At 31.1% G+C, this 19,269-nt stretch overlaps 2 protein-coding genes across 3 annotated transcripts; both read left to right on the top strand.

The window, feature by feature from the left end:
• Positions 1-6,500: 6,500 nt before the first annotated feature.
• On the top strand, positions 6,501-9,751 carry LOC128187989 (multiple epidermal growth factor-like domains protein 10). Its single transcript, XM_052858737.1, has 6 exons — positions 6,501-6,580; positions 7,980-8,029; positions 8,181-8,336; positions 8,688-8,865; positions 9,040-9,071; positions 9,292-9,751. Exons 1-6 carry the CDS (start codon positions 6,501-6,503, stop codon positions 9,702-9,704), a joined length of 909 nt encoding a protein of 302 aa, XP_052714697.1. The 3' UTR covers positions 9,705-9,751.
• Positions 9,752-10,812: 1,061 nt separating this feature from the next.
• On the top strand, positions 10,813-19,269 carry LOC128187990 (uncharacterized). 2 transcript variants are annotated; one of them, XM_052858738.1, is made up of 6 exons: positions 10,813-11,039; positions 16,890-16,939; positions 17,035-17,193; positions 18,120-18,294; positions 18,468-18,499; positions 18,656-19,269. In XM_052858738.1, the coding sequence occupies exons 1-6, from the start codon at positions 10,960-10,962 to the stop codon at positions 19,099-19,101; spliced, it is 942 nt and encodes a 313-aa protein (XP_052714698.1). In that variant the 5' UTR covers positions 10,813-10,959; the 3' UTR covers positions 19,102-19,269. The 2 variants fall into 2 exon arrangements, 1 of the variants encoding a protein (XP_052714698.1); XR_008244118.1 differs by lacking the exons at positions 16,890-16,939; positions 17,035-17,193; positions 18,120-18,294; positions 18,468-18,499; positions 18,656-19,269 and adding exons at positions 11,579-11,628; positions 11,716-12,057.

Below are 19,269 nucleotides of genomic sequence, written 5' to 3'. Positions count from 1 at the left end.
ACAGGCCGAACGGCATAGTCTGACGTTGAGTTACAACGATGTTTCCATAACGTCGTAGTCCTGGGTCTACCTGAGAGTAATATGCCGCAGTCACCGTCTGGTCAGAGGGTACAATCGCATATTCCATCAAAATATCACTTGTGTATAAGTAGACTCGAACTATTTTGATGTTTTTCCTGTTTCCTCAATCGTTTGTTTGGTTTCTATCGGTGTTTTACCTTAGTCGACACAATTTTATGATGGCGCGCTGTTCCGTGCGGTCAGATGACGTCGCTTTTTCAGGCGTTTTTAAAAACATATTCTTTCCGTAATATCTTTTAAAAGCCCTTTGTTGGTTTGAAAATATAAAAATGACGTACACCATACATACTACTTCACATTAGAAGATTATGAAGTTTTGAAAAGTTTTATAAAATCTATAAATATTCATATCTAAAAACTCAATTACAAAGTTTGGACAATATTTACGATGGGTCGTGCATACTTTTCGCAATCCTTTGATATATTAAAATTTTACTTTATTTCTATGGAAAACATTCAAAACCACTTAAGTTTGATTTGAAATTTTATGACAAAGATTTAGATATACAATATGTATAAATAACCCATTTAAAATGACAAAATCGCGAATGTCTACGAACTTTTTGGACAACCCTCGTATATGTCAAAATGATAAATTAAGTCTGTGTTTATGCTATTGTGAATAAAAGTTGGAAAATTCCAAAATATCATGAGCTGTAATCATTTTTTGCTGTACGCGATGTGCTCGACCATTTGAATAATACTATTCGCCTACTGCTACAGTAACTATCAAAATCAGCAGAATTTAATTTTCAGAGCAAGTTGAATCAACAGAATGGACATAGTTTGAAAGATTAAAATGTATCTCATTTGATTTAAATTTTTAAAAAATCTTATTCTGAATGTTAATAAAAATCTGTTGGACATTTTAGTAAAAAGTAGCAATACATACATTAATTTTTGTTTGACCCGAAGCGTTCTCTTCCTCAGTTTAAAATAGCTGACACGTATAAACTTTCTTAGAGACAAAACCAAGTGATAGATAAAAAAAACATGCTTATTTTTGGCTTGTAATTGTATTCTTGTGACATGTTGGAAAAAAAATGCTTCGAAAAATGATTTTATCAAAACAATTGTTTCTGTAGAATGCAATCCAGTCCTTTGAATGAATTAGCTAGTCATTTGCACAGGGTATTCTTTGTGGTGACGATTTTTTGATAATGGGTGGATTCTTCGATTACAATATCATCCAGATATATCTACGTTTTATATTGTTCTATCGTTATAATGACGTCATATATTAGAGAGGTTGAGATTTAAAACGTGTACGGGTACGCGTGTTAAAACTACACGTACATGTTTTTGTAATTTATCAGTTGAGATTTCTTAACTTGTAGGATATAAACGTGTACGTAAATCGACGCAGTTTTGTGACATGAATTTATTTAGTTAATTCCAAATAAATGGTAAATGTCTTATCAATTTTCATACAAATGAAGTTTAAAAATCTATAACATGTATCACAATAATACATTCATTCATCAATAAAATTTTATTTGTTGTAAAAAGCTACACGTTTGTACTAACGTGTAGACCGCACTCTGCAAGTTTTGTAAACCTGTAGAAACCATGTCGTCACAAAAACTGATGACGTAATACGCGAAGAATTTAGGTGATTCCCCTAGTTCACGTACACGTACCAGTACACGTTTGAAATCTCAACCTCTTTAATCGTCATTCTTATGATAGCTGTGCGACATAACGATGGAGGGTGCCTTGTTAATGACTGGTCAGTGTACGCAATATATTTTATGCATGCTAAAGTATGTAGTGCGGCTTGGTGACTTCGTTAGTTTGTCAACTCAATTTAAGTTGTTCAGTATACTTAAGGGCTTGGCTCAATGATCCATAATATACATGTAAGATTGTTTAAACAAACGATGTCTGCCTACTTGTATACTTTAAAAGGATTTTAAAGGATATGTTGGGTATCTTTTTTATGAAAAAAAGGTTAAGAAAGACCCAAAACATACATTTGTGCATGCAATGGAGTCAAATATGATACAGAGAGAAAAAATATAAGATAAATATGGAAGATACGAATGATTCGGTTTTGATGGAAAACTGCTCTTACACGGACAAATCATCCACAAGTTAATTGTATAACACCACTTTTCTTAAACTCTGTAACATGTGAAATCTCCAGGAGAAATGTAATTTTGTGTAATATAAATGCAACATTCTTGAAAGCGGAAATTCCTGTTTATTTCAAATGACATATGCTAAATGATCTGTTCAGAATGCTCTGATGGAATTGAAATTGTTAAACAAGCCTAAAGTAGACTTGCAGAAAAAGTCATCAACAGAAATGATTAATGGTAAAAGTGTATTAGTGAGTGTCGTTATATGCACGTGGAGTATCCATGAAGGATGTCATGTAAATGATTGGTAGGTGTTTTTCATGTAGATACGTAACTTACGTGTATAAGACAAGCTCATAATAAATAAGTCACTATTATAATAATCTTTTGATGTGTTTCATTTAAACACAAACTATTGAGGAAAAATGACGTGCGTTAGGGTTCTTTTCTATCCAGAATAGGCACCTGTTCATATTCTAACATTGCGTATAGAATTAATTTTGCTCTAATCATCTACGATAAGTTTGAAAGATTAAAAGTTACAGTAAGCTTAAAACTAACATGCAATATATGTCTGCTCTGTTTCACTTTTCGTGATCTCAAACAGGCCAAATTCCTGTCAAGCCAACTTTATGATAGGATCTCAGGGCTGCGAACGTAGGTTTTAATTATTTAACAATTTCAAATTTTAACCCAATCGAATGCAGTTTAGAGGCATTCATTTAGATACCAATAAAATAATTTCAGCTTGCGCAACTGGTAGTTATGGCTGTAACTGTTCTGTACGGTGCTTAGATAATACCTATGGTCAGGGATGTTACCATGTATGTAACTGTTCTGCAGATGATTATTGCGATCCCGTAGAAGGTTGCACAATCAACGGTAGTACAATTAACCAAACAAAAGGTAATACTGTGTTCTAAAGATTTCACTTCCTCTGTCTAAACTTTTTCTAAAGGCGACTGATATTAAATGTTGGACTTAAATTGATCTGCAATGTTTGTAAACTGTATCAATGCCAGCAAAACTATAGATAACAAGATATATTTTCCGAATAAATTTTAAAACTCGGTTGAATAGATTTTCAGTAAAGCACAAACTTGTATAATTAACTGCATTTGCTAGTATTTAAAAATGTCTATATATGACGATGAACTGGTATAATACCAGCCGATTTTTCCTTTAAACTACAAATCAAGCAAATGCGTATGTTGTATTAAAAATATTATATTATTACCAAAAGAAGATATTATTTTATTTTATTTTATTTTAAAAATAAAAACATGTTTTGGATCTACAAAACAGGAAGATGTGCATATAAGTTCAGTGTTACATCATGATTTTTATGCAAACTCAGATACATTTGAAACGCAATATGTAAAGCAAAAATAAATATTTTTATAAATATATCATATTTTTTATGTACATGTATTTCGAAATATAACATTTAATATAATCAATTATATCTCACAGTTCTAGAAAAAATTCCAATATTTACAAAATAATCAGTATCTTAATTCTCATCTTATGTAATTAGACTCAAGACTAATCATTTTTGTATGGACGATATTGTCTTTATGAAATCATTATGTTGTAATGTTTTATTACAGAGTTGCATAACACTACGCAATACCCGCTGAACGTTAGGAAGAATAATTTAACTATTCCATATGCAAAGGGTGATGCATACCAATTGTGGAGAGTTGTTGGAATTACCATAGCCACACTACTGGTGCTAGGTGTTATATTCAACGTGTTTTGCTTTTGTGTCTTATACAGGTAACAATTAAATTATCACGAGTAACTTATACATATGTTTACAACAAAATAAAGCTATAAACAGAAAGACTGATGCATGAAGATGTAATATCACAACTACTGTACAGATTCATCGAATATCTCCAATATCTCTATATCTATAAAACCATATTGATAATAAAACAGACTATTTTTTCTGTAGACAGAAATCATACAAAACACTTGGAACAGGTAAAGAAAAAATAAGAATTTAGCTTGCTTATAATCAAATGATGAAATAAAATGTTTAAACATAAAATTTAATTTCATTATTATTTTTATTTTGTGCTGTATTTTCTTTTAAAAAATGTGATATGTGTTTTAAACTCTAGATGCAAAATCTACAGAAAATCTACGTGCATCTTTGACTGATGAAGAAAACAATGATGTTTGTTCGTATCAAACAATAAGTGATAGGTCTGCAAGATCTTATGCAGATGTAAACTATGACGACGTGGAAGAGAGCGGAAAGAGTCCTACTGCATCACTCTGCAGCATAAAAGGGGAAACTAGCAACAAATATGACCCTATCAATATATCAGAGGGTGATTTGAAGGTCAAATCTGACTGTCAACCACCCAGTGATTATGAGGAAATGAACTTTAATACAAAAACCTAACCATTTACTCATACAATTTTGGTTATGTTTAAATTGTTAATATGTTTGTTTTATTTATAAGGCAAGCAAAAAATTAAAAAAATAAAATGCTAAATGAGTCAGCATAAAACTATTTTATTTTTTTCTTAAGGTCAGACGACACGTTCCTCGAGAATCTTTTTTGTATCTCCTCGTAATAAAGAGTTCCAATAAAAAATATTAATTTTATAATTACTTTAAAAATGATCAAAATTTACTTGAAATTAGTTAATACATGTGTACATGGTCGAGTGGTTAGAACCGTGGCCGCTCACTGCCAGAAGCGTATAGGTTCTAGAGGTCGTGAGTTCAAAGCCCCGCCCCGGCGGAGATATAGTTCTAATTGAGTGAATTTCGCTGTGATGTAGATATATTTATTTTTATATCAGCAATTCAAGTGTATTTTCAAGAAGATTATATAGGAAATTGCATACTCTAGTATTTTGCAGAAATGCCTGGTAAGGTACCCTAATTTTTTGCAAGAAAGCTTGTCAAAGTAGTAGTAAACCATTAACAAATTCCTGGAAAAAGTTATCTAAAATTGAGAAACGTGTCGTCTCACCTTAAGCCCAAGAATTTAGTGTACTTTAGTCTCAATGTAATACTCATAAATCGTCAAAGAAAGCACATCTTTCTTTGAACAAATTAATAAACTGATTGTATAAAGTAAGTAATTGTACATCAGTTACCTTAGCCAAAAGAAAAAGCCTAATCGTATCCCATGGAAATTTGAGTTTGACATTATCAGGATTATTTTGTGCAGTCCGGGATTTTTTTTTGTCGCTGTAAGTTTCGACCAATCAATAAACGGGTTTGTTTCAGTCCAGTCAGTTTTTACAGAGCTTATTTCAGTAAGTGTCCGTAAGAAATAGAAGTAATTATATTCGATAGATGTAAATCTATGTAAATACAGTTTGTTCTCTTGTTTATCGTTTTTTCATTAATTATTATAAAGGTAAATCATTATATTCCTGTTTGTTTTTACATTTATATTACACAACTATGTGTTTGTCCTGTTCAGGCAATGGAATAACAAGGCTATTTCTCTTCCTTGTTTAAAAACAAGACGAGGCAAGAATGTGTCAGCAAATTGGGTTGTATTTTGTGTGGACAGTATCTATAATCATTTGTCAACCCTGAATTAATAAACAATACCTATCCAGAGAAGTGGGGTACCCAATATGCAAAGTTCTACGAGAAAATAACTAGTAAGTTCAACAGCTGGTAATTTTTTCATTAAATGCCAAAAATCAAAATCCAAGTAATATGCACATTTCTGATACACGTACAATTGATTTGCAAAAGAACAACTCTATATCTTGAAAAATGTAGGAGTCATCCGTACAATAGGGGGAACCATGTATGCAATATTCTGCGAGAAAATGACAAAGTTCAACAGCTGGTATTTTTTCTTAAATTATCAAAAATCAAAATCCAAGTGATATGCATCTTGAAAACTGTAGGAGTTATCCGTACATTACGGGTACCCTTTTGACAGCCACCCGCCCACCATTTAAAGCACTTCAATAACTGCATTTGACTTTGGAAAACCCGGTTAAAAATATGCCCTTATATTACTTTTTTAAGATGAGCACTTTATGATATTTTGAATTTTCCTTTTTAAAATTAAATTAACAATAGAACCAAATCATATCTCTGAGTGTTTTACAAGTACAAGTACCTAATGTGTAGTTAATTGAAAATACTGATATTATCACGTGACTTTTGTTCACATCATGATGGAAAAAGGAATTTCCGGTCGAAGTCTATTTTCGCTTGAGTTTCACCGATCAATTAAACATTTTATTTTTATTAAAAAAATTTCATGTTGAAAAGGAACATTAGACCTTAGAAAATTACAAAATTTAACAATAAGTTGTACAGGATCTTACCGTTCGTAATATATGATGATCTACGGTTGTGTTTTTACAATATTTCTAGTACCTGTGGTTAGCAATGATAGAGGATGCCATGTGAACGACTGGTCAGTACTCTTATAAGTACACAATCATAACGCATATAACATTTAAGGGGGCTTGGTGGTCATTATTTATATCAATTTTATAAATTAAACATTAGATCTATTTAAAATTTAAATATGAGATTTCTTTAGCGTTACACTATTATTTAGCAAATAAAAGATTCATAATTACATTTAATTTGTCTTTTGCATTGCTTTGTCTAGCGTAAAATAGCCACGACGATCGAGCCCTCTTTATTTCATACAAGCAATATTCGTATAAGATAAACAATTACTCAAGTTCATTCAAAAACATATTGGTTATTTAAGTGTTAAGCTTATTCTAACACCAAAATGAACTCAATATTTCACTATTTCATTTTATTTGAATAACTACCATTGTCTTAAAATCAACCATTTATGGTAATCTATTAAATAAAAATAAAAGATCTTCCTTGTTTTAATTTTGTAGATAAGATTCTATCAGTAGTTATGCTCACGGAATGAAAAACATACGCCTTTTCTATTAAAGCTGAATTTTATGAATTATGGAGATTTATGCTCCTATTTCAATATATATTGTTTTAATATTTTACTTTTAGTTGATTTAGATTTTACTCACACTAATGTATGTTTTAGGCATTTTTTTTACAATTAGTACAAATCAATATGTACTTTTTTGTAATAAACTGCTAAAATTAAGAGCTTACCAGGAAACGCCTTTGTATCATACTATAAGGAAGAAATAATTAAAACGAAACCATGCGTATGCATACACATAAAGACATACACAGTGGGAGAAAGTGCGATACAGAAATAAGAATACATTTTTAAAATGATATTCTTTATGATACACGTAATGACTTAACTTTTTTCTATAGGCAACGTTCCTTACTTGTGTAGCAATATACCTTCATCACCTGCTTATGGAGTTTTTGTCTCTCAGTTAATTCGATATGCAGGGCCATGGTCTATGTATGAACATTGTCTAAGACAAGGCAAGATACTGACAATCAAGTTGATAATACAGGACTATCAACAGTCTTGATTGAGGTCATCTTGTTGTAAGTTGTATGGTCGATAAAACGATCTTGTCAGCAAATACAATCTTCCACTGGATCGCATGCTGACTGACTTTTTCATACTTATTGTGACCATAATTAATTACCTAATTGTTAAGAATTTTTCTGTTTTCGCCGATTACGACAAAGAGCACACGGCGGGTGTGACAGGTCAGCAGAAGATGCTCACTCCTCCATGGCACCTGATCCTACCTTAAATGTTTTTGCTCTGCTCCTGTTTTGTATTTTTTCCTTTGAAATTTTGTTTTTGAACACTATTCGTTATACCACCACATGTCATTCACGTCTTCGCGAATAAAAATCCATAATACATTGATTGTACCATTTCTATTGTTACTTAGGCCACATTCGTGCCAAGCCAACTTTATAGTAGGAGCTCAGAGATGTGAACGTAAGCAATACTCACATAATTCGTATTAAACTTTATTATCTGTGCTATCAGATGAATAGTTAAATAGTTAAATTTAAACATTTGACGCTGAAGCTTTTGAAGTGATTTCCATAACCTATGCATTTATATCTAAACATTTATTTCATTTCAGCATGCGAGTCAGGTCGTTACGGTTGTAATTGTTCTGACTTCTGTCCAGATAATACATATGGATCAGGATGTTACCAAGTTTGTAACTGCTCTGATGAGGAATTCTGTGATCATGTTAATGGCTGTACAAAGAACAGTACTACAGTTTCAAAAAATCTATAGGTGAATAAACAAAAGTAAAAACATAATTCCAGAAAACAGCAATTTTATTGTGAAAAACAGTCTATTATTTTTTTCACCTAAAGTTTATGCTTTTGTAATTATTATTCGCCTTAATACAAAAAGGCTGCTACATAATATAATATAATTCTGTATTAAATATAAAGTAAATTTCACATATCTTAATGTTCAAACAACATAGTTTCCAAATTTTGGATATGCAATAAATATACTAAGTTATCAAAATTAAGTACATACGAACAGACTTTAAACTTAATAGTCAGAAAGAAGGACTAAACATTTTTACATAAAAAAGCAAGTAATGGATTGTTCTATTTCTTCTTTATTTCAACAGGTAGACTCCCAATTGAATATTCTTCTGTTTCTCCATATAAAGAAGGTGTATACGTGACATCATCAAGACAATTGTTAGGTGGAAATCCTTTAACGAACCTAACAATGTCCCTGGTTGTTTCATCCGTTATTGTCATTGTCTTTTGTACATTGTTTGTTTGTATTTTAATCAGGTAGGTTGTGAATACAAATCTTAATATGTTTTTCTACGTAGAATAAAAAAAATTATTCTTCAAAATATTCATCCTTTTTTTAGGAAACAAGCTGATACTGATAATACAACTTTTGCTTAGATTTCTTTCATGCAATCTAAATACACGTCCATCATGATTTTGTGTTTGTTTCAGAGTAAGCAAATGCTACTACAAGCGTAAATATAGTAAGTTTAACGTAATTTCATAACATCTAGTAAAAAAACATAGAAGGAAAATTGTCAATCGGTGCTGTTTCATGCATAAGATTTGATTTTCATACCATCAAATGAATTTAACAAACTTATCAAAGAAATTTAACAAACTTAGAAGTATTCTGTCTTAGAGATATCTTACTAGTATCAATTTTTTCTTACTGCTATTTGTTTAAACGTACTTTTATCTTAGGTAAATTATTAAATCAGTTGCAATCCAACGAAATTAGAGCTGAAGACACGAACATATATTCTGACTACGATTACACTGATTATAGAGGAACTCCAAGTAGCAATCCTCTCCATACTGAAAGGAACATATATGACCAGTCTAACAGAGTGAGTTACGATATTCTCGTCCTAAGGAATCAGTCATCGACAGTAAATATCTATGACTCAGATTGCAATTCTGATATTATACCACCGTGTTCAAAGCCAGTTTACGAATCTTTGCCTATCAATCGTGCAAAAAAGGATTTGGACTTTGAATTAGAGCCAGAGTGTCTGTTGAATCTCTTCAAAGAGGAAGAGAAGGACGTGTCACCTTGTCACTTATCAAATCTGGATAATGTGCAATCTAAGTTCATTAGTGAAACAAAACTTTAGATTTTGATGTTTTCATTTTAATATGATACATTATTAAAATCAATGTCAACAATCTCTCTCTCTCTCTTTCTCTCTTTCTCTCTATCTCTCTCTCTGCATTTAAATTATTTATGAAATTTGTATTGAAAGGTTAATTAAGTTTGTAATTTCATTTTAAAAGTAAATGTTATCGGTTATTGAGCAGTGTTAGCCACTTCACTGCCTTTACAATTTATTAGAATATCTGTGTCATATTTATGGATGGTGTCAAGCTGTTTTGCGTTGATTTTTTAAAAACATTAACAGTCAAATGGTTGAAAGCAACAGCTAATATAATATAAGATCTTTTAGTATGAATCCATGTGAGAAGTAAAAATCTAATGAATATTTTCACCATGATATAAACATTCTATATCAGTGGGAACTATGTGTTCTATATTGACTAAAAATAGTTTTAAAAAGCAATCATTCCTCAAACAATTTAATTTGTAGAGGTTTTTTTCAATTTGCGAAAAACCATTCACTGGCCCAATTCTCACTAGGAGACCAGGATGCTAAAAAACATTTACAAAATTATTCAAATTCGATAGTTTTATCTACATTTGTGGACATCAATGTTGGCGGATTTAGTGAAAATAACAGCAAAACATTACGTAAATGGACATTGCCATTCAGTGACATCAAAATCCAAAGAAATTGGTGTTCACCAAGAATTGAGGAAACCACATTTTCATTTTAACATAATAAGACTATTACCATGTTAATGGACATTTTATTTTTTCACATATTACGAACGTTTGTCGTTCTGTATAGCGAAAAGAATTTTTTTCTAGTAAAGTCTATGTCTCATGGGATAAAAACAAAGATGGTGAATGTGTGTTTTCTTTCTTTATAAATTTATCATAATTTAAAGTTCATACTCATCCTGCACTAAAGTTTAGCGGCTCTCATACAAACGCTTTAAAAAGCAACAGCACCGAGCCTGTAAGATTATGGAGGGTATAGATGGTTTCTGCTATGTCCCGTTTATTTTGCAATTCTAAAAAATACAATATGTATGTGCATGATTTATTATCCATTGCAATTATTGTCTGCTATTTTTAACACTGTCACATATGAAGAAGGAAATTCCGGAATAAATTACGCCAGCAATGCGCAGAAATCAGCTGTTATTAATCAGTCCATATGAAGTGAATATTACTGTTAGGAATTTAAAGATTTCAAGTTTACCTCAAGATATGGGTTCACCTTGATTAACTTTTATTGTGACTAGAATATGAGTGTTCGCGTTAGCATACTGGCTGTTCTTTCACTACATGTATGTAAAATCAATGGAGGATGTCACGTAAACGATTGGTAAGTACATCTAACTGTACTCGTATTTGCTGCATCTTAGACTGATGTGCCGATGAAAGCAATGAATACTATAATACATCATATAAATTCGTGCTTCATATTATCATTTCTAATGAATCTGAAAGTTATCGCTTTGTACTTCCGACTCGTTTTGGAGTGTTATTGAAACAAATCATTTTTATTTGCTATATCAACCCCCTTAATCTGCTTAAATAAGTAATTCAAAAGATTGTATAAAACTTGCATACGTTTCGTTCGTTCAACGTTAAAAGTCCTTGTCAAAAATCTTGCTTGTGGTTTTGGAGTTTTAATCCAACGTAAAACAATATTTTAAATGGACTGTTATTGAATTAGTATGCAACAACGAAAACATATTTGTAATCAAAATAGTTCATACAATATCATAAAATGAACTATTACACACCCAGTAAATGTGAAGTCATAAAATATATGGACTGAATTGATTTATCATTGTTTCTTTAAAACACACTGAAAGATAGCATCCGCATTAATTAAATCTTTACATTATTGTTCGCTAGGCCACACTCATGTCAAGCCAACTTTAGAATAGGACCCCAAAGATATGAACGTAAGATAGTTAACTTTACAAATCGATTTTTTGGTATACAATCATGTAGGTATTGATCTATAAATATATATTTATTTGACATTTCAGCATGTGAGTCTGGTAGTTATGGCTGTAACTGTTCAGAACCGTGTCCCTATGGTACATACGGTCAGGGATGTTACCATGTTTGTGATTGTTCTGATGAACAATTCTGTGATCCTGTAGTAGGTTGTACCAACAACAGTAGGACTGTAGATATAACAACAGGTAATAAAACATTCAGCATATTAGGTAATGTGCAATAAAATTGCTTATGGGTGAAGTATGGTGTACCTCGAAGTCAAGTCAGATTAAGCAAAAAATTAAGGAACAAATTACACTGTGCCGGATAATCTTGCCAGAGCTAAGGTGCCATTAACTGTTCAGAACCGTGTCCCTATGGTACATACGGTCAGGGATGTTACCATGTTTGTGATTGTTCTGATGAACAATTCTGTGATCCTGTAGTGGGTTGTACAAACAACAATACAACTACAGATATAACGACAGGTAAATAAAGTAAATATATTTATTGCGTCATCCAGGCAATAAAAAATAAATAAAAATAGTTGTTGCTTTCGACTTTGTGAAGGAGTTTAATATTGTAACTTCCAGTTCTTAACATGCCTATAAAACGTTAAATATGAAAATTTCAATTAGAACGTAAACCGCTTATTTTAACTTTAAAAGTTTTCAAACAACCAAGTTATCATGTGCAAGTTTAATAAAATCACTCGTGATCTATCATTGCTGCAATTCAGATAAATAATGCTTCTTGTTGAATGTGAAGTTAATCTAAATATCTAAACTCACTTGTATGAATTTTTAAACTGTTCATCAAATTCATAACTGAGCTATTTGAGATTTTATGCCTTACCTTAAGGATATAACACAGAGTAATGTGACGAATGGGTCAACATTTTTTTTCATCTTTAGCTAAAAATCCCAAATAAAGAACTTTTCTTTTTTAGTTAAAAAATATTTTGAATAAAATCTTATGTAATTCACTTATTAAGTTCGTTGTCCCGGGATGATTATTTAAAGAAAATGAAAAGCTAATGAACAGAATATTATTATGCTTACTATTATAAAAAAAACATAGAAAAAAGAAGTAAAGTTTACTTTATCTTGGTCAAAAACGATTGCTAGAATTCACAATTGTTACAAATTATCTCATAAACAGTAGATTGCAGTTAATTTAATTTACCAGACAAAAGATTTTAACCCACGTTGAATTTTACGAGGCAAGTGTAGACTCTATCATGCTATAAGTTTTTCAGTTTGCCTGCTAGGTGTCAAATATTATAGAATAATATATTCTTATGTTCCAAAATTGTTGGCCTTGCATATTCACCTTTTTGTGTTGTCCATCATTTGACCACAAGGCATCGGGTCATTAAAAAGCTTTCTATCTTCTTGCTTGCAGTTTTTATCTATTCCAAGGTTGCATATGTTGATGTTTTAACTAGATATAACTACTGACGTAATTTTTTTTTAAAGTTTCATAGTTTCGGCATTTAATTAAAATCTGATTCTATCACATGCCATAAAAGGTGCACTTTATCTGTTGCTTTGAAATCTAATTATATCTACCTCTTTCCAAATTTGAATCAAACATGAGTCTTCTTAGAGTATTTATTCTATAATTAATGTGCTTTGACTGAAACGGGTAATGTAAATAAACTTATCTATTTTATGTTATCATAATGCGAAACATTATCAGAAGAAATAAAAATCCTTAAATATTAAGCATTTGTTGATCAAAACTGTTACAATTTCTTAAGAAGGGTTACTGAACAGAGTTCAATCCTACAAATGATAAGCATGCTTACATTGGATTTCTTTAGTGTCAGTTTACAAACATTGCTAAATATGACATTTTTCTATCTAAACAGGCAGAACGGGGCCATTCTTTGGTAAAACTATGACTTAATTGATCAATTTTTTTTATCCTTCTTGAGGTTTCAGCTAATAGTGCTGTATCATTCGCATACAATAACAGTGTTAATCATGTGTATTCCCCTTGATATATCATTCGGGTTGGCATTTGAAAGCAAGTTTTATAAGCAAGGTTTGAAAGCGGTAAACCGCTTGTGCATAAGTCTAGCACTAATAAGATTGAGGTTTATGTGAATATGAAGCGTTACGTTTGACAATGTTGAAAGTATTGATAAGATAATTAAACTATAATTAAGCGGATAACACCATCAATTCAGTCAACTCGACCTAACCTACAGAAATGCCCCGATCCTATCATTTTTAGATGTTTGTTTTTATCCGATTGTAATTTTTATATTATTTCTATTAAAAACCCGTTTTTAAGTATGATACAAACAAACATTCATATGATTCATGCAGAAAAAAATATGATGAAATAAACAAAAACTCCCTACCTACTTAACCTAATTTTTTCTTCAGCATTACCCTAAACACAAATTTTCTTATAGGTCTTATTTAAGTAGTCTATTCTCTATGGTAAACCTATGATCATATGCTACATGAGAGTTGTATTAAGTAAAGGCTTGAGTATATACAACTCGTGTATAATATTAATATTCAAACACTGGAGCATTTACAATCAAGCGTAGATGAAAATTTCCAACTATCAAAAGCAAATACCAAATAAAAAAGCTTTTAGATTCGACTAATTAATATAATAACTTTTTGATTGATATCAATATTGTATTAGTTTACATAAGTTTACAATGACTTCATCATTTCTTCAGCAACAGATGCAACACGTTTGTCTGTAGTTACCCTTTCTTCTTCTTCAAATACTGACAATCAACACAACACACACACGGAGTCCGGAGTTACTCCCCCACATAGCCTCACTACGTCTCTGATTGTGTCCATAATGACCGTCGTAGTCTTCAGCACAATATGTGCCTGTATTCTTTTCAGGTACACCGTATTTATAGCGTTTTTACAAAGTCTCAATTATTGTTATTCATAATGTTTCTTAGAGCTAAACGAATTATTATTGTTAGAATATATTTGTTGTTTTTATTACCTAAATCTGAATTGGTTTAATTTAAGTATGTTTTTTTTTAAATTCTAGAGTAAGCAAACGGTTTTACAAGCGTAAATATCGTAAGTATTTATATAGACGATGACAGTAACAAAATACTAGTTATACAGCTACAAAATGGCGCATGCAAAGAGAATCGAAATATAATCTTTAAAAAAAAATGTCTGCAATGAAACGAATTTTTGTAAAATTTTTACAGATTTAGTATGACATTAAATTTTCTAAAAACTGCACACATCTTTTCAAAAGAAATTAAAATATGAAAAATTAAAACTGCTGTAAACCAAATTTTATTCGCAATGACTTTATTTTTACCTTTTACCAATGTTAATTACCTATTCAGTGCGACTTGTTCCGCAACCAAGACTATGCTTGGATATGCAACAATTAATGTTGCTCCCGCAATTCTCTCGAAAGTTACTGTTGGTTTGCAGTTATTACTGTATTATTGTCATTAATATACTGTATTGATATTCAATTTAATTGGTGTGCATTTACACTTGTTGTTTGTTTGTTATATTATAAAGTAAGGTGTTATATCCATATTTATTATTTTGAAGGAAAACTACAAACTCTTTGGCAATCCAACGAGTCTACAGCTGCGGATTCAAACATATACTCTGTGTACGATTACACTGGCTCCTTTGTCGCTCCGAGCAGTACTCTCCCACCGATACTTGATAACAACATGTACGACCAGTCGGACCAGTCCAACACAGTCAGCTACAATATTCTCTCCCTCAGGAATTTCCCATCGACAATAAATGACTATGACGAAGACTGTAATTCAGTCATGCTACCGCCTCATTCAAAGTTCAGTGGTTGTGAAAATGAAAGAAGAGAGTTTGACTTTGATATAGAGCCAGAGTGCCTATTGAATCTGTTCAAAGAGGAGGAAGGCGATAAGGCACCTTGTCGCTCGTCTAATCCGGATATTATGCAATCCGAACTCGATGGGGGAAAAGGATCGTATCAAAGTACGAGTTTTTAGTTAATAATGGTTATTGTATGTACGTGTCCTTTGGTTTTTTTGTTTTTGGGGGGAAATTGGACGGTTTTATTCTGCTGAAATATTATATAACATTGACAGATTAAAAGTGAAATACATGTACATGTACATGGCTTAAAGTTTATTAGGTTAAAAAAAAAATTGTCGGGAAAACAGGAAGATTTGCATTATCAAATTGATATCTGAATTTCAAATTTTAAATTAAAGAAGTCTAAACTAACTTCACTATTCATATTACAATATCGTTATACGTAAAACCTAAAGTAATCAACTTTTTTTTTATATAGTTTGCTTTGGGTTTGGTGCAATCGGTTCGAGTCGCTGCCCCACTTACGAGAACTTTCCTACAATCTAGACATGTATATCGTGTCAAGTATGTCTTATTAAAGCACCCAAACAATACACATGTTGGAACCTACAGTACTGTATGGTTACTGCGCAACCTTACAAATATGCATGGTTTTTAAATGCATAACCGCTTGAATATTCTCTAAATCGTGAACTATATTTTATCAGTGAATTAAACAAATTAATTGCAATATATATAGAGATAATTTTCCTGTTGAAATCCTAAAAATATAGCTTGGCCAAACAATAGGAAGTGACATATGAGATGCAAATATGAAATAAGGACTATTGATAGTTCGAATACAAGTCATTATACCATTCCAACAGCGATGGCATATTGTATTGTTATTGCACTTCTTATGGTAGTTGTACACTATAGTGATGGAGGATGCCATGTTAATGACTGGTAGGTGTTTGTTTAGACGTATTTTACTTTTTAGTTATCTGTATTTATATGTATTATGTCTATTCCAGAATTCGAACGTATTTTGTATGGTGTATGTAAGCAGCTTTTATATAGACCTAACCATGAAAATAGAAAATCAACGCGCACTAAACATATTCATGCCATGCAAGTTCTATTAAATTTAAAATAATTTGAGATATGATCTGATCATGTTACATTCAATATTCGAAAAAGATCGATGTTGGTTCTTAATTTATTTAGGTTAAAATTTAAAAATAAATTTTATATGACATCATTGTTTGATTATCAAATTTTATTTGATATGATATATTTTTATGAACAAGGTTGCATAAAAGAGGGAACCTTGTTGTTAATTCAACATGTAAATATGACACAATTTTAACTACGACAATGACATGTTATCATAGCATATATTATTTTCTTAACAGGCCGCACTCGTGTCAAGCCAACTTTAGAATAGGACCTCAAAGATGTGAACGTATGCTTTTTTAAAAGATTGGTTATTTAAAAATAAACCACAACAAATGTACCTACTATCAATATCATTCTGTACATATTCACGTGTCATTTCAGCATGTGAGTCTGGTAGTTATGGCTGTAACTGTTCAGAACCGTGTCCCTATGGTACATACGGTCAGGGATGTTACCATGTTTGTGATTGTTCTGATGAACAATTCTGTGATCCTTTAGTAGGTTGTACCAACAACAGTAGGACTACAGATATAACAACCGGTAATAAAACATTTAGCATATTAGGTACTGTGCAATAAAATTGCTTATGGGTGAAGTATGGTGTACCTCGAAGTCAAGTCAGATTAAAAATTATGGAACAAATATATCTTTAAGAAATTATTTAACCTATAACATGTAACATACATTTTAATATATTTTAAATTTCATGTATTGTTAAACCTCGTTTAAAAGACTAGAGTATAATGTGATTCCAGGTATAAGTCAGATTAAAAGCAAAACTTTAAATCGAACACTTCATGTTTTTTTCACCAGATTTGAAATAGGATTGAAGTTTGCGCAGATGTTTTCTATTCAGACTTGAAATAACTAAGCTTGTAAACCATACTATAGCGTCACATGATGTACGGACAATTCCTTTTTGTGCAATGATTACTGGTTTGGCGGGCAGTGTAATTTGTCAATTACTATTTTAGTTGTGAACATTAAAAATATTGAGTAAATATGAAAATATCTGTTCACGCTGGTTTTTACGTTTGTTTTTAATCAAAGCCATTTTAAAGTAAAAGTACTTTTTTTTATAATTACAACCATTCTGGGGTACATAGCTTCATTATCTTCATGTTTTAACATTTAATATGGCTTTATATTTTAGGTACATGTAAAAATTTCAAAAAGCTATAAAGATTATGCCACAAACTCCAAAACACATTATTGGTCCCTAGAGTTTTTATAAAAAATCTTTTTAAATCGATCGTATTCTAAATTTGTATTGAAAACAGAAAACTAATAATACATGTCGCTTAAAATTGAAAGAGTAGTGAAAATTTAAAATTGTATCTTATCACCTGCTATATACATGTGGTTAAATGAAAATATTAATATTTTGATAAATTTACAAAATAAATTTGAATGTTACTTTTGATAGAATACAATTAATTGTGAAACAGTCTTGTATTCTACTGTAGGTAAAGTTGAATCTACGCCATACATTAGAAGTAATACAAGAGATGTGAAAAGCACTCCTTCGTTCAAGAGTGATAAAGACCAACTGACAATTTTGACTATTGTTGGAATAACCACTGGCACGCTACTGTCAATAGGTGTTATTTCCAATGTATTTTGCTTCTGTTTCTTATGCAGGTAACTTAAAAACAAACTATACATGAGTAGCCGTTGTACAAGTAATGTTATTTATGAAAATTAAACAAAGTTGTGTTCTCAAAAGCCAAAATAACTGCTGAAAATAATTTTACGTTAATCGATGCTGATTATGCTAAACGAAAAATGCACAATTTTGTTTTTTGTTTCTGCAGACGAAAATCAGACTCGTTTTCTCTTGAAAAAGGTATAAATTTTAATTTTTTTTAAACAAATTAACTCTATTGAGTGTATTAATAAATGAATATGAAAACAATGCAAAAAAATGTTTAGTTCAAATTAAACAAAATGTTTTCACTATACCTATAAAAACATATTTGTTAATATATGAATGACACCACAGATGTAAAATCAACTGAGGGTGTACTTGAACTAGGAACCAATGAAGAGGACATCGATGTTCATTCGTATCTCACTATCAGTGATAGATCAGTCAGAATGTATGCAGCTGTCCATTACGACGAGGCAGAGGACAAAAAAAGTAGTCCTTCTTTATCACTACACAGTGAAAAAGAGGACTTAAGCATCAAAAGTAAAACAAGTCCTTCCTCATCCTTTCACAGGAAGAAAGAAGAGGATGCAAGCATTAAAAGTGATACCAGTAAGATATTACAGGGATATCTGACTCCTGTTGTGACAACTGTCGAGGAAACCAAATCGGATAGTCAACGATCTAGTGATTATGAAGATTTTCAAGAAATCATAAAGTGTACAGAAAATTTCGAATCTCCAGCCAGCCTGAGTTTCAAATTGGGTACACTGGTCAAAATTGACAAAGTTCAACTTTGATTAAGGATAAGCCAAAGGAATCGCTAAAATAATACATTAAGATAAAAGTTTTTCTTCCCTCTATTCATATGAATACCTAGGTTATGATCTTTTTGTTAAAGACGTTAACTAGAATTTATTTTTCTACCAGAAAAGGCAACTTTAATCTTAATTTGAAATGTTATGTGC

Source organism: Crassostrea angulata, chromosome 6 (assembly GCF_025612915.1).
Source record: "Crassostrea angulata isolate pt1a10 chromosome 6, ASM2561291v2, whole genome shotgun sequence".
Taxonomy (NCBI): domain Eukaryota; kingdom Metazoa; phylum Mollusca; class Bivalvia; order Ostreida; family Ostreidae; genus Magallana; species Magallana angulata.
This window is presented reverse-complemented; position numbering and strand designations above follow the sequence as displayed.